The sequence below is a fragment of the Phoca vitulina genome, unplaced genomic scaffold (genome assembly GCF_004348235.1).
Source record: "Phoca vitulina isolate PV1807 unplaced genomic scaffold, GSC_HSeal_1.0 scaffold87, whole genome shotgun sequence".
Classification (NCBI taxonomy): Eukaryota; Metazoa; Chordata; class Mammalia; order Carnivora; family Phocidae; genus Phoca; species Phoca vitulina.
Genome location: NW_022589790.1, coordinates 3,324,058 through 3,340,607, shown reverse-complemented (window position 1 = coordinate 3,340,607; position 16,550 = coordinate 3,324,058). Strand labels below are relative to the sequence as shown.

Below are 16,550 nucleotides of genomic sequence, written 5' to 3'. Positions count from 1 at the left end.
CTAATGTACTTTTAAATCATCCTTTTTTATGGACACTTATTTACATTTTAATTTTGATTATAGATGATTCTCTTATTTTAACTTTAATGAATCACAGCTTTCTGAAAGAATATAGAATCTGTGAATCTTTAAAATCTTTGAAAACTAAACAGTTTTGTCATCCCAAGATTCAGACTTATGCAGGTCTGCTATACTAATAAGATAGCTTTTTTAGCGAAAGATGCCAATAGGTCACACCCCTTAATAGGACACTCTAGACACTATGATATGAGTGAGTTTGATGCTGCCAGACTATAAGATCCTTCCTCCTCCCAAAGAGATACATTAGGATGATTCTGCTCAGAGGGGATAGAGATACAGCTTGTTGAAGTCATCATTTTTATCTATGTGAGTAGGTCATAGTTATCTCTAATATTTAATAATTTGTTTATCTGTTCTGAACTCCAGAAAATCCAAAGTCACATTGCTTTCTCTATGTAGTTTTACAGATAAAATTCTTTGTTTATCTATCCCACTATGTGAAAAACTAAAATGTATGATAGCTGATATAATCATCAGGTTAAATCTCTTGCAGTAACTTGTCAACTCAGTCAAGTAAATGATTTAGCTGTTATTATTTTATTTTTAACAGAACAGATTGATTAATCACACTGGTATTCTGAGGGAAACAAATTACAGTTTTTAGGTTAAATTAGGGCAATGAGGATCAGAAAAATATAGAAGGAAAATTATCAGCATCCTTTAAATTTTCTGTGAATACACTATGAGAAAAAAAGTATATACTGCGAATACAGCATGAGAAAAAAAAAGTGTATACTTTATATACCTTCTATTATCATTGAAAAAGATATTATTTTATGATTCAAGTAAACATACCTCAATTTCAACACCATTCTAAGCGAAAGACTGAAAACATAAGGAATGATCTCTCTTTTAAACTAGAGGAAAAAAAAATCAGAATAATAAATTTTCAATCCTACACTAGTCAGTGTTGAAATTTCATTCTTCTACTTAATGCCATTTTAGATCTTTTATTTGCAGGGTAAGTTAATTTCTCATTTGGATTTTCAACCACTTTGTATGCATAGTCAATTAGGAATTATCCTGAATCTTCTTTGTGTAAGTTTTCTAACATTTTAATTAGTGAACACAATTGTGTCTCTTGTATAATATGAAAATATATTTAGGAATTTTGATACAATACATAATTTAACATTGTGATTCTTGGAAAAATATAATTTTCTTTCAGTGACATTATTTAATTGACAACGTTAGTTGGTCTTACAAGTAAATACTATAAACAAAATAATATATTGAAAAGATAATTAGATCTGTGATGATGGATTGTTTTTATACATATATTTCACCTTAAAATAATACATAGATACATCCTTATCTCCATTCAAAAGTTAATCACTAATAATTCCAAATTAAAAAAGAACAACAAGGGGTGCCTGGGTGGCTCAGTCGTTAAGCGTCTGCCTTCGGCTCAGGTCATGACCCCAGGGTCCTGGGATCGAGCCCCGCATCGGGCTCCCTGCTCAGTTGGAAACCTTCTTCTCCCTCTCCCACTCCCCCTGCTTGTGTTCCTGCTCTTGCTATCTCTCTCTCTGTCAAATAAATAAATCAAATCTTAAAAACAATATATAAACTTCACAAGAAACAGTATTTACTAAATGTAATAATAATTTTAGTTGTTGTAATGAGTCTCTAAAAACACATACATCTCTCTTGTATACATGTAAAGGAAAAAAGATAGCTCAAATTACTATATTATTAAGCTATATCTGTTCACATTATAAATTTTTTTTAAAAATATAAAAATCCCATTAAACTTATCCTTTAATATACAATTGAAGTGAATGATAGCTGCCCAAATGTCCATAGATGGAATGAATTAATAAAGAAAATGTTGTATATACATACAAAGGGATACTATTCAACTTAGAAAGGAAGGAAATTCTGACATGTTACAGCATGAACAAATGTTGACGACATGATGTTAAGTGAAATAAGCCAATCATAAAAAGACAAATTCTGTGTAATCACACTAAACTAAATATCCTATAGTAGTCAAATACATAGAGCCAGAATAGCAGAATTGTGATTGCCAGTTCCCAGGGATAGGAAGAAACAGAAAATCATTGTTTAATGGGCACAGAGTTTCTGTTATAGATTATGAAGAGTTCCGGGATTATATATCAGTCATAGTTGCAGAATAATGTGAATATACATAATGCCACTGTGGTAACAGTACATTTAAAAATGGGTAAGATGATAGCAAAAGGTATTTTAAGAAATTTACTCAACACCCTGCAGTTACTATATTACAGACTGACCTTTAAGCAAGTTTTAAATTTTATCATTTTTCAAGAATGAGAGAGCTTAGAATAATGAAAATAAGAAGTCTTCAAGTCAAATAAATGAGTTAGGAGGGTTTTGAGATCCTTTAGGAAGGCACTAGAGAGACCCATAATTAGGGAATTTATATCGTTCCTAGGTGTGCAGAGTGCAAATGTTACAGATTTGAGGGTGTGCAGATAACAAAGTTTTGGGAAATGCAATGTGTATCTATGAGAAGTGTGTTTCTGTGTTTAACTTAGAAACAACCAACTAAAACCCTGAAGTAGAATGCTGTCAGTACAATGATGATGCTGAAGCAATGGAGTTGGGGATTGATTGAGCTTTTTGCGCTTTCTCTGTCTTGATTAGCATTCCAGTACAGGAAGCATATGTAAATTGGGAGCAAATCAAATGATCATGGAACAGGTGGATTCCTGTCATGCCCTTTCATTGAATTAGACCACATCTTTGAGGCTGAATTAGCATCTTCATCTCTTCAAGTATGATCTTATTCATTCAACAAGCTAGAGCAGTTTCAGTAATAGCAGATCAGTGAAGAGAATGCCTTTAGAGATTTAGATTCTCTTGTGCAGGAAGAAGAAATGAACTTATCTCTATATTGAGTACTAACAAGTTTATTTTCTTTTATTTATCCAAAGAAGATTGTGTCTCTGTGACTTTACGTGAAAACATCATTACACAAAATCCTTTTATGTACAGTTAATTAAATGTTGCATTTAGTATTATAGTCTTGCATGGAGGAACATATTCTAAGAAAGTAATTATTTTATTCAGTGTATAACTTGATAAAGTCAAACTAAATACACTAACAATTCCAAATTAAGTTATGGTTCTATCTACAGACTAATTCCTTCCAGTTCCTACACCTGAAAATATAACTTCTCTTCTTTGGAAAGTAAAAATGTCTTCCAAGATTAATCAATGTCAGGAAAAGCTATCATATTTTTGTAAGTTTCAATAAATTGTGGTATGTTAGATATGTGTAACCCTCATTAACAAGAACCTAGCTTTTTATTGCTGAACACATTGATTTAATTCAGCGTGTAAGAATGTTGACTATGCATGATAAGAGCAAGCACAAATATAAATAACAAACTGAATATTTTACTCCTTGTCCATTATGTTGACATCAGGTAGCACAAAGACATGCTTACAAAGTATTCTCAACTCATCAAGAAATTGTATTCATTATATCTATAAAGCAAACTAAACCTGAGAAGTACTTATAAATAAAATGAAAAAAAAAAAGTGAAATTAACATTATGTCCAGTTAAAAAGACTGCAAATCACAGGTGAAGGATTTGGAATAGTTTTTTTTTAACATTTTGACACAAATAGTTTTCATGAAAAATGTAATTGAGATAGAACATTGTAAATGATGAAAACTCTATCATCTATTTCTTCATTTGCAGTGTCACTCCTGTTTGAAACATGAAAATCTGGAACACCACCTCAGATTTCATTCTCCTAGGACTCTTTAACCACACAGAAGCCCACCTATTTCTCTTTGTGATGGTTCTGACAATTGCCTTCACCTCCCTAGTGGGCAATGCCCTCATGATTTTCCTGATTCACCAGGATGCTCGGCTCCACATGCCCATGTACTTCCTACTGAGCCACCTCTCCCTCATGGACATGATGCTGGTCTCCACCGTTGTGCCCAAAATGGCAGCTGACTACTTGACTGGCCAGAAGTCCATCTCCCCTGCTGGCTGTGGGTTGCAGATCTTCTTCTTCATCACTTTGGAAGGGGGCGAGTGCTTCCTCTTAGCATCCATGTCCTATGACCGCTATGTGGCTATTTGCCATCCACTGAGATACCCTGTTCTCATGAGCTGGCAATTATGCCTGAGAATGACTGTGGGGTCTTGGTTCCTGGGGGCAGCTGATGGGCTCATGCAGGCTGCTGCTACCCTGAGCTTCCCATTTTGCGATGCACATGAGATCAATCATTTCTTCTGTGAGGCCCCTACCCTAGTGCGTTTGGCTTGTGCTGACACATCAGTCTTTGAAAATGTCATGTACATCTGCTGTGTATTAATGCTCCTGGTCCCATTTTCTCTCATCCTGGTTTCCTATAGTCTCATCTTTGCTGCAGTTCTCGAGATGCATTCTAGAGAGGCCCGCAAGAAGGCTTTTGCCACCTGCTCCTCACATCTCTCTGTGGTGGGACTCTTTTATGGAGCTGCCATTTTTATCTACATGAGACCCAAATCCTACAGGTCAGCTAATCATGATAAAATAGTATCAGTGTTCTATACTATCTTCACTCCTTTGTTGAACCCCATCATCTACAGTCTGAGGAACAGTGATGTCAAGGGAGCCCTGAGAAAGTGCATGGGTCAGTGTGCTGCCTTAAGTCATGAGTAAGATTACATTGATTTCCCCCAAATTTCAAGGTTATACAAAAGGAATTGTGTGAAAGTTCCTAGGGAATAGTTATATATGCATTATATCTATAACTATTACTATTATACTTTGAAATACAGACACAACTATATATTTTGAATCTTTTTTATGTATAATAATTATTTTATATTATTTTAAAATTATTCTTGACTTTATTTTTTTTCAAGTTTTGATTTAAATTCCAGCTAATTAACATACAGTGTAATATCCGTTTCAGGTGTAGAATTTAGTGATTCAACACTTACATACAATGCCCAGTGCTCATCACAAGTGCCCTCCTTAATCCCCCTCACCTATTTAACCCACCCCCCACCCACATCCCCTCTAGTAACCATCCGTTAATAAAGTGAAAAGATAGCTCGTGTAATTGAAGCAAATATATCATATAAAGAATAAGCATCTAGAGTACATAAATAACTCATAAAACTCAACAATAAACATATTAAAACATGGGTGAAGGATTTAAATACACATTTCTCCAAAGAATATATACAAATGCCTGATAAACATATGACAATACAGTCAACATTATTAGTCATTAGGGAAATGCAAATAAAAATCACAATGAAATAGTCCTTTCACCCATTATGAAAGATACTAGTAAACATTAAATAATAGTAATAACAAGTGCTGGCAAAAATGTGGAGAAATTGGTATCTTAGTGCATTCTTTCTTTTTCTCTTAGTGCATCCTGGATGGGAATGTAAACTGGTCAGATGCTGTGAAAAACAGTATGGCAATTCTCTGAAAATTTATCATTGAATGATCATATGATTTAGTACTTATGCTTCTAAATATATACAAAAAATAATTAAATCAGGAACTTGAGCAAATATTTGTGCACAAATGTTTATAGCAGCATAATTCACAATAGCCAAAGAGGTAAAAAAAAAAAAAATGCCTACAGGAGGAGGAATGCAGAAATGAAAAGTGCTGTATATACACAATGGATTATTATTTGCACTTAAAATGAGTGAAATTCTGACACATCCTACAACATGGATGAATCTTGAGAAAATTTGTCTAAGTAAACCAAACAGAAAAGGAAAATATTGTATGGTTACACTTTTATGAGGTACTTAGAATAGACAAATTAATTGAGACAGAAGAGATTGTTAGTAGGACTATAGGGTGGGATGATGGGGAATTATTGTTTATAAGGTGAGAAGCTTCTGTTTGGTATGCTGAAAATATTCTAGAGATTGATAATGATGATGACTGAACAAAAATATGAATGCACTTATGTCACTGAATTGCACAAAGATGGTTAAAATTGTCAATTTTGTAATATATATTTTATCATAAATAAGTTAGAAAATAACCCTTTGAACCAGACTTGTTGTACCCCTTCCCAAGAGAAATGTATCACTGATGCAAATACTAGAGACCATACAAAATCTAAGAACATTTAAGGGGTTATCTGTAATAAAAAATGCATTTTTATATTATTTAAATAGTAGTCCATCAAAGTAGTACTATCATTTTGTTACCTGTTTTAAAATGTAAAACATGCTTTATAACTTAATGATAATCTCTAACTTAATGAGAATAATTCAAAAATAAATATCTACACTAAATTGAAGATTATATCCAAATTTTGTAGTAATTTAAGAATTTCTGCCTGCGTGTTTATATAAAATTTATCATGTTCCATTATAATGTATCTAATTTTTAAGCCGATGTTCTACAAACTGCCAAATAAATTAATATGTTTACACATTATTCTTGTGCAATTACTGAATAACAATATATAAAATTTCTGACTCCATAAAACTTTAGAGAAATAATAGCACTGGAAGAATCTGAATAAGTATATTTGTTTCCCCACTGAATTGACCCTTAACACATCTTTGAAAACATGTAAATAAATTATAAGAACTCCTTTCCAATCTTGGCCTGAGGCCATCTTGAGTTACTAGTGACTTAAATTATGTCATTCAAGTCTCCGTGGGCTTTCCCAGTGAACACACACACACACACACACACAGAAAAGGGTTCTTTTCTTTAATCTCTAGGTAAAGAACTTGAATAATGATTGCTGCTGAGTCTTCCTGAAATATCTAAGATGCCAAGTGCAGGGATAAGAGATGAATATATACATTTGTTTGAAAAGTATTCAAAGAAGTCCGTTCAGAAAAATGACTTTGTTCATATGAATACAGTAGGACCCCTGTCAGCTATTCAATCCAGTGATGATGTAAAATTGGGAGATAACAAAGAGTACATGTCATAATTTTTTTATTTTAATTTATTACATAAGAGATGAGACCCCTCTACAAGTGCTTAGAAGAATTTGATTAGAATTAATTAAGAGCTGCTGTTTTTAAACCACCAAAATAAGCAATTGATACATTAAGGTATTTCACAACCAGGGGATCTCAAAAAGAAAATTTCACTTAGTGGAAATGGATTTAAAAGATTGTGTGTGTGAGGATCTTGGAAAGAATTGGTGTTTATCCAGAAAATCTATTGTAAATTAGCAGTGAAACAGTAAAATTGATAATATAGTCAATGGTTGATATTATCTATGAACTTCTTTCCCGGATTTATGCTGAACAAGATTAAGGTCTATACTAAATAATGCCATGTTCATGAAAATATGGTCACTTTAAGAGTAATAATAATTCTGTGTCACAAAATGTATACTAAATGTTTATATGGATACAAAAGAAACTTCAAATGTGAGAAGAATTTATTTGTCTCATAATTGAACCAACATATTTTGAGAAACAATTGTATTTGAAATATAAATCATATTTATCAAGAAAGGGGAGATGCATTGTCCCCAGAGCCTGTGATGAATCTTCTGGAGATGGGGAAAATTTTAACTAAGTGTAGAGTGCTTAATATGGTATGTGTAACATGAATTATACTCTCTAGAAGTAGAACTATTTTCATGCAGGCATGTGATGTGCTCATATTAATGTTGATGCCATTGGGCACCTGGGTGGCTCAGATGGTTAAGCGTCTGCCTTTGGCTCAGGTCATGATCCCAGGGTCCTGGGATCGAGTCCCACATCGGGCTCCCTGCTCCTTGGGAGCCTGCTTCTCTCTCTCTCTCTCTCTCTGTCTCTCATGAATAAATAAATAAAATCTTTAAAAAAAAAAAAAGACTGTTTAATGTTGATGCCATTGCGTTAATTCTGGCAGTTTGGATTACTGTCTAGATTAAAATCATTATAATTTTAAGGTGATCTGTTTAAGAAATTAGTGAATTGATCTATGTAAGGGTTGGTCAAGACCAGAGGTAGAAGATTTTAAGTAGAGTTTGAGCAGGAATGGCTGTATTTTTATAATAGGAAGTGATTTTGGAGTTAGTTCATAAATATGGTATCTGAATGGGAAAGGATATGAAGGTCTGTGTAAAATATGGGATTGAGTCTTATTGGCAATAGGTTTTAGATGGGCTTACATAAAATTTGATGAACAAAACTAACATGTAAGAGTACAAATCCTCAATAACAATAGTAGAAAGTAGAATTTCCTTTCTTACTTTGATGTGTGTGTGTGTGTGTGTGTGTGGTTTGTTGGTTTGGGTTTTTTTTACACTTTATATTTGCATATGGTTGACACACAATGTTGCATTAGTTTCAGGTGTACAACATAGTGATATGGCAAGTTTTTACATATGCTACATTTACCTTTAGTGTAGATACCATCTAACACCATACAACACTATTACAATATCATTGACTATATTTTTATGCTGTGCTTTTATTCCCGTGATTTATTCATTTCATAACTGGAAGCCTGTGTCTCCCTCTCCTGTTTTTTCTGAGGACATTTTGCCGATCAGCACAGTGGTTACATGGTTGCCAGGGCAAACTTATTATTGTTACACACTGTTTTAATTTATAAGAATCTGTTATTTCTAATTAAATGATTCCTTGTCTCAATTTTATTCAAAAATATAAAATTAAACCATAAGAAAGGCAAAATAGTAAAAGCAAAATTTGTCTGTTTCTGGGACAATTATATATTTTCTAAATTTAAAGGACACCTAGAAATAATTCAAGTATTCATAGAAATAGTGGGTGTATTAGTTAGTTGTTGTTGTTGTTGTTGTTGTTGTTGTTTTTACTGATTTCTGTGTTTAAGTTTGGTGTTTTATCTTTTAACCTTGTGTATGTATAACTGAACTTCAAGTGAAATAATATCTACATTAGAAATTGAGGATACTTTGTGAAAATCAGATGGAAATGACACACAGAAATGATTTGGGAATTATACTGATGATGAATCTAGTCATATCAAGTGTTGGATGAAAATAATTTGATGGTACCTTCCTTGATGTTGCTGGATGGTGATAATAAAGATAGTAAATGCCGCAGCTATTGCTCAGTGATAACTTGTGCAAAGCACATTTTAAGTAACCCATTTACATTATCTTATAAAACCTTATAATAACCCTTGTTTTTTTTCTTCCTAAAGTATTTTTGCTAAATACAAATTTTACATATTTAAAATGTACAACTTGATGTTTTAGTGTATGTACACATTGTGAAATAATCACCATAATCAAGCCAATTGATGTGTCCATCAACTTACATAGTTTCTTTCTTTTTTCTTTCTTTCTTTTTCCTTTGCTAGTGAGACCACTTAAGATTAATGCTCCTAGATATTTCAACTATAAAGTACCGTATTGTTAATCATATTCAAATTGCTGTGCATGAGATCTCCAGTACTTATTCATCTTGCATAATGGAAATTTTACAGCCTTTGACCCAAGTCTCCCCAAATTCTCCCTCCCCTCAGCTTTTGATGACAGTCATTTAACTTTCTACTTCTAAGAGTTTGACCATTTTAGATTCCACATACAAGTGTAATTGAGCAGTCTTTATACTTCTGTATCTGGCTTATTCTACTTAGCATAATGTCATCCAGTTCCGCTTACGTTGTTGCAAATGGAAATATTTCCATTTTCAAGGTGGTATGATTCTCTTGCTTGTTACTGTCCAGTTTTCACATCATTTGTTGAAGACACTGTCTTTTTTCCATTGGATATTCTTTCCTGCTTTGTTGAAGATTAGTTGACCATAGAGTTGTGGGTTCATTTGTGGGGTTTCTATTTTGTTATGTTGATCTATGTGTCCATTTTTGTGTAAGTACCATCCTGTCTTAAACACTACAGTTTTGTAATACAGTTTGATGTCTGGAATTGTGATCCTTCCAGCTTTACATTTCTTTTTCAAGGTTGCTTTGGTTATTTGTTCTAGCTCTGTGAAAAATACTATTGGTAGTTTGATAGGGATTGAATTAAATGTGTAGACTGCTTTGGGTAGTATAGATATTTTTACAATATTTGTTCTTCCAATCCACGAGTATGGACTGTCTTTCCATTTCTTTTTGTCCTCTTCAATTTCTTTCATCAGAATTTTATAATTTTCAGAGTACAGGTCTTTCACCTTTATTTTCTTTTCTAAATAAAAGAAACTTTTATTTCTAGGTATCTTATTGTTTTGAGTGAATTGTAAATGGGACGGATTCCTTAATTTCTTTTTCTGGTGCTTCATTATTGGTGTATAGAAATGCAACAGATTTCTGTGCTTTGCTTTTGTATCCTGAGACTTTACTGAATTTATCAGTTCTAGCCATTGTTTGGTGGATTCTTTTGGGTTGAATACATATTCCACACTTTCTTTATCCATTCATTTGTTTGTTTGTTTGTTTTTTAAAGATTTTATTTATTTATTTTGACAGAGAGAGAGATAGCAAGAACAGGAACACAAGCAGGGGGAGTGGGAGAGGGAGAAGCAGGCTTCCCGCCGAACAGGGAGCCCGATGTGGGACTCGATCCCAGGACCCCGGGATCATGACCTGAGCCGAAGGCAGACGCTTAACGACTGAGCCACCCAGGCGCCCTATCCATTCATTTGTTGATGAACACTTAGTTGTGTGTGTGTGTGTGTGTGTGTGTGTGTGTGTGTGTGTGTGTTTTACATATCTTAACTTTTAAAAATAATGCTGAAAAACTCAGAGTGCAGATATTGCTTCAAGATATAGATTTTACTTCCTTTGGATATATACCTAGAAGTGGGACTGTAGGATCATGTGGTATTTTTAATTATTTGAAGAACTCCCATATACTTTTACATAGTGGCTATACCAATTTACATTCCCAAGAACACTGCCAAAGGATTCCCTTTTCTCTACATCCTGGCCAACACTTATTATATTTTTGATAATAGCCACTTTAGCAGGTGTCAGTGGATATCTCATTGTGGTTTTGATTTGCTCATCTATAGATGAGACTCATAGAGTTAAATTTACTAATCCAAGTTTATATTGCTAAGTTTCAAAACTAGAGCTAGATATAGTTTGGACTCCAAACTATCTGTAACTTGCTTGTGCAATAAAACAGAACAGACACATCTCCAGTCTGAATCCAAACTCAAAGTATATTGAGTAGTAATTATTTTCATCTCTCAAAATATGTCTACCTATTTTTCTATTTATTTACCATTAATGCTGATTCATTACATGAGATTTCATAAAAGCATATAATTTAGAGGTACACAAATATATGCATGTACCAATACTATGTATTTTAGATCTCTTTATGGTTCATTAACATATGAAGCTATATAGCTTTTTAAACAATTAAATCACACCTTTCTTAAATATGTAATACGATTACTAATTCTAAGTAACTAAAGTACACAAACTATATATTCTTTGTCTTTTTTTATAGTAGAATCTAGTGGAAACACTTAAAAGAATGTGTAATCTTATGTAAGATTCTATGAAAGGATATTGTGTAGAACTATGCTTGCCAACACCCCAGAGGACACTCTTTTGGGTTATCTGATTTGGAATCTCTGAAAGCCATCTCACAATGCTGTAAATTCTATGTGACTGATGTCAACGCAAAATAATTATTATCTAGGGATATGCAAATACAAGTATGATGAGACATTTCAAAGAAATGAGGTAAACATTATTAAGCCAATGAATTCAAAGTTCTCCTGGGAATCTGACCTGGTACCTGTTTTATAGGATTCCTCCCTTACTGGTGAATAAGAAAGTTCCCTTTTGGGAAATTTAAGCACTTTAGACTATCTCAAGGATCTTGAGAAGAGAAGGAGTGACCCAAATTGATGTGAAATCTAATGGAGAGTTTTTACAATTAGATGATTTTAAAAGTCTAATCTAATAAAACTTCCAAGAAATCCAACTTAAGGCTTCTTTAGTAACTTTACATTCTTGTTGTACCAATTTAAATGATCAGACCAAATGTGACCAAACCTATTTAGTGACCAGTAAGATCTTTCTTTGGAATTGATTTTGATCAAAGACAAGGTGGTGCAGGAAAAAAAAAAAAAAAGATTCAGGGGAAAACTCTGCATCGTCTAGCTTCTAGAGGTCGCCCAACAAGATCCGTCATTGTATCACTACATAGTCTTAAATAATTCACTTTATAGGAATCATTTTTTCATCTTTATAATGAGGCCATTCAAAAAATATATTTCTTCTGTAAATGTATAAAGCACTAATGTGAAGCTTTTTTCAGTTTTGTTTTTAACTAAATACAAGCATACAAAAATATATCTATGCAAGCAATATAATGGCTATTGAATTCAAGTGATGGTAATTGCCTATCACTTTAAAACTCAGACAGTGATTGGGAAATTTTCTTCATCATGATGTAGGAATAAACTGACTGTGTCTTGAATATGCACATTTACAACTTGATTTACAGAGGAGATAATATGGGTACTTTTTTTGTTTTTTGTTCTTGTGTTTTTGGTAATCAAAATCACCTAGGACACTTTGGTACTGGGGGCAAGGTATGAATTGCAGTTCATTTGGAGGATCTGGAAGTGATGTCTGCATTTACTATGCCATTCATTAGAGCTGGATATTTGTAAGGAAAAAGTGACAATGTGATAACCATAACAGAAGAGGAAACAGGAGATCATAAAATGAGTAAAAATTAAAAACTAAATCCATTTTGGGGACATCTGGGTAGCTCATGATCCCAGGATCCTGGGATTGAGTCCTGCACTGGGCTCCTTGCTCTGCAGGGAGTCTGCTTCTCCCTCTGCCTGTGCCTGCTTGTGCTCTCTCTTTCTCTGTCAAATAAATAAATGAAATCTTAAAAAAAAACTAAATCAATTTATTTGGGCATAAAGGTCATACATATTCATGACCCTCTTTTATCTATACTGAATTTCTATTTTAAGATCATTCATTTTTTCATATTTATTTATATAGTTTTTTTTAATTTAATTTTATTATGTTATGTTAGTCACCATAGAATACATCATTAGTTTTTGATGTAGTGTTCCATGATTCATTGTTTTCATATAACACCCAGTGCTCCATGCAGTACGTGCCCTCCTTAATACCCATCACCAGGCTAACCCATCCCCCACCCTCTCCCCTCTAAAACCCTCAGTTTGTTTCTCAGAGTCCATAGTCTCTCATGGTTCATCTCATTCTCTGATTTCCCCCCCTTCATTTTTCCCTTCCTTCTCCTAATGTCTTCCATGCTATTCCTTATGTTCCACAGATAAGTGAAACCATAGGATAATTGACTTTCTCTGCTTGACTTATTTCACTTAGCATAATCTCCTCCAGTCCCATCCATATTGATGTAAAAGTTGGGTATTCATCCTTTCTGATGGCTGAGTAATATTCCATTGTATATATGGACCACATTTTCTTTATCCATTCATCTGTTGAAGGGCATCTCGGCTCCTTCCACAGTTTTGGTATTGTGAACATTCCTGCAGTTTATAGCAGCACAGACAGAAAGGGAGATACTGTGGCCTGGAGACCTCACTGAAGAACAGACTGCAATCTCTCTGCTCTGAGGCAGAGGGTTAGAAATAATCTCTTCTGCTGTGACTCCCAGAAGAGATATGGAAAGCCACCAGGGAAGGCCATCAGAGAACAAAAGCCCCCCAAAACCAGTTTTCACTGAGCACATCCCCCACCACAGGGGGCAGGGCAAATCTGCTCAAACAGGGTTGCCTGAGTAACAGCGCAGCAGGCCCCTCCCTCAGAAGATAGGCTGGGAAAATAAGAGGCCAGCACCCCTAAGGTCCCTAAAAAACAGGTGCATCTTGCTTGGGTTGTGGTCAATAATGGACTCTATACATTCCCTCAAGCACCCCTCAACGGAATGACTAGGAGGAGGGGCCCCCAAAATAGGAAAAACTCAGAGACTATGACTTATGCCACAGATTTACAAATGGATTCAGATATAACCAAGATGTCAGAAATGGAATTCAGGGTAGCAATTGTGAAGATGATAGCTAGAATGGAGAAATCAATTAATGGCAACATAGAGTCTTTGAGGGCAGAAATGAAAGCTGAATTGGCAGAACTTAAAAATGCTATCAATGAGATCCAGTCTAATCTAGATAACTTAACAGCCTGGGTAAGCAAGGCAGAAGAATGAATTAGTGATTTAGAAGACCAATTAATAGACAAAAAGGGAAAAGAGGAGGCCAGGGAAAAACAACTCAGAATCCATGATAAAAGAATCAGAGAAATAAGTGACACCACGAAGCGTTCCAATGTCAGAATTATTGGAATCCCAGAGGGGGTGGAGACAGAGAGAGGACCAGAAGATATATTTGAGCAAATCATAGCTGAGAACTTCGCTAATCTGGGGAATGAAACAAACATTCGTGTCCTAGAGGCAGAGAGGACCCCTCCCAAGATCAAGGAAATCAGGCCAACACCGTGGCATGTAATAGTAAAACTGGCAAATCCTAGAACCAAGGAAACCATCTTAAGGGCAGTTAGGGGGAAGAGATTCCTTACGTACAGAGGGAGGAACATCAGAATAACGTCAGACCTATCCACAGAGACCTGGCAAGCCAGAAAGGCCTGGCAAGCCATATTCAGGGCACTAAATGAGAAGAATATATATATATTTTTAGTTTTAACAAGTGAAAACAATATCCACTAATGTCAGAATTGCCTTTTGAAGGATAAGACCGTTTATCAATTTAAATACATTCTTAGCATGTAAATATCTATATCTATTAGTCTAGAAGCTAAATTAGTAGCAGTGGAAGCAGAAAAAGTCACTTAAAACCTGAATCTTGGTTTATCATCTATAAAATTTTTAGGTTACATCGACTTCAAGAGCCATTGTTCAGGGTTAAATAAAATTTAATTATGGCACAAATATTAACACAAGTCTGATTCCACCCAGTGGAGATGGCCAATAAAAGTTGATAGTTCTGTATTCTCTGTGTGTAGGCCTTGTCAGGTTCAAGACTTGTTTCTCCAAGTTAATAAAAAACCACCTGATTGATTTTCACCTGCGTATACTTAGCAGAACTAAAAAAAACAAAACGTGAAAATCTTTTGTAAATGGTTTGTAAATATATTATTCATTGTATTTCATTGGACTAAAGCAAAATGAAAGGGGAAACATCTGATTTATTTTTATAAAAGAAAAACAATATTATTACTTTAGACCTTGAAACAGATATTCAATGGCTGATGTTGCTTCCCTTTCAGATACAACATTTCTTTAAATAATATCACATATAGGTTATTAGCATATACAACAGGGGGACATAGATAATTCAAAATTATTCTGCATTGGCAGTCATGCAACAATGGAATTAAAGAAGAAATTTGACTTTCCTTTTATTACTTTGGTTATGTGTTGTTTTTCTCAGAATTAGTCTGCAATAATATTAACTACCTAATGAAATCTTTGTCATATCAGCTTTATATATACTGCAAATGATAAGAATACTAGCAATGTTGATTCCATTGGTAATTATAAATATTACATTTTCAATCTTGTCAATAATTGATGTTATGAATATAAACTATATCCAATGATATCAACCTAATATTCTGGTCTCATAATTAAACTAAATGCCATTTTAGGAAAATAAAATAGCTCTCCTAGATTTTCCCCTGCAAGTTGTCAAACTCCACACAAAATTTCAAAATCAATTGTTCCACAAAAATCCAGTATTTTACAATGTATCTGGAGATTCACATATGTAATAATTTGAATAACTGAAAATTATTAACTGTGAAATAATTTGTATATGACTTTAATAATTTATTCAAATAATGCATGGACATGGCATCAACAAACCATAAGGTAAAATGATGGTCCTATAACCCACTCCTCCTGACACCCAAAGTAAATGCTCAAATTATTTTGTAATTTGTTCCAATACTCTCCTGATATTTTAGACAATATGTTTATCTTTTCATGCTTGATTTTTAAATCCCAAATACCAGACTGTGGTTTCTAAATGAGGCCACTGTGAGTGAGATGCTGCTTCCTCTCTACATCACCACCTTCACCCTCTTTCTCTCCTCCCATGCTCTCATCACAGCTACATCCCACTTTATGTTCTGGGGCATGCATTGATGGAATTGTTTCATTTTCTGGAAATTACTGGTTTTATATGAAAATATAACATACTGCAAAACCTGATACTATTTTATTGGTTATCACTGAATATATGTCTTCTAATTGTATCATTATAATTTCTCTAAAGAAGTGTAGTAATATAAATTTTTGGCTGATATTAAGAATTGTCAAGAAATTGTTTATAAGAAGATAGAATTTTCCAAAAAAAATCTTTTAATAAATAACATCATTTGTGCTTCTGTGTTCTTTGCATTGTATTTAAATATTATAGTTCATGTATGACAGTTCTGAGAAAAATTCTTGTTGATAATATTCACTCCTTAATTATTAGGCCATATGCATTTTTAAGAATACCCATATGTATAAATTGAATTATATTAATTCTCTAATTATCTTTTTAAAAATTATTTTA

General features: G+C 33.7%; 1 protein-coding gene across 1 annotated transcript; it reads left to right on the top strand.

Moving 5' to 3' along the window:
* Positions 1–3,739: 3,739 nt before the first annotated feature.
* LOC116626401 (olfactory receptor 2T33-like) lies at positions 3,740–4,734 on the top strand. Its single transcript, XM_032395681.1, has one exon. The coding sequence runs from the start codon at positions 3,796–3,798 to the stop codon at positions 4,732–4,734; it is 939 nt and encodes a 312-aa protein (XP_032251572.1). The 5' UTR covers positions 3,740–3,795.
* The last annotated feature ends 11,816 nt before the right edge of the window (positions 4,735–16,550 follow it).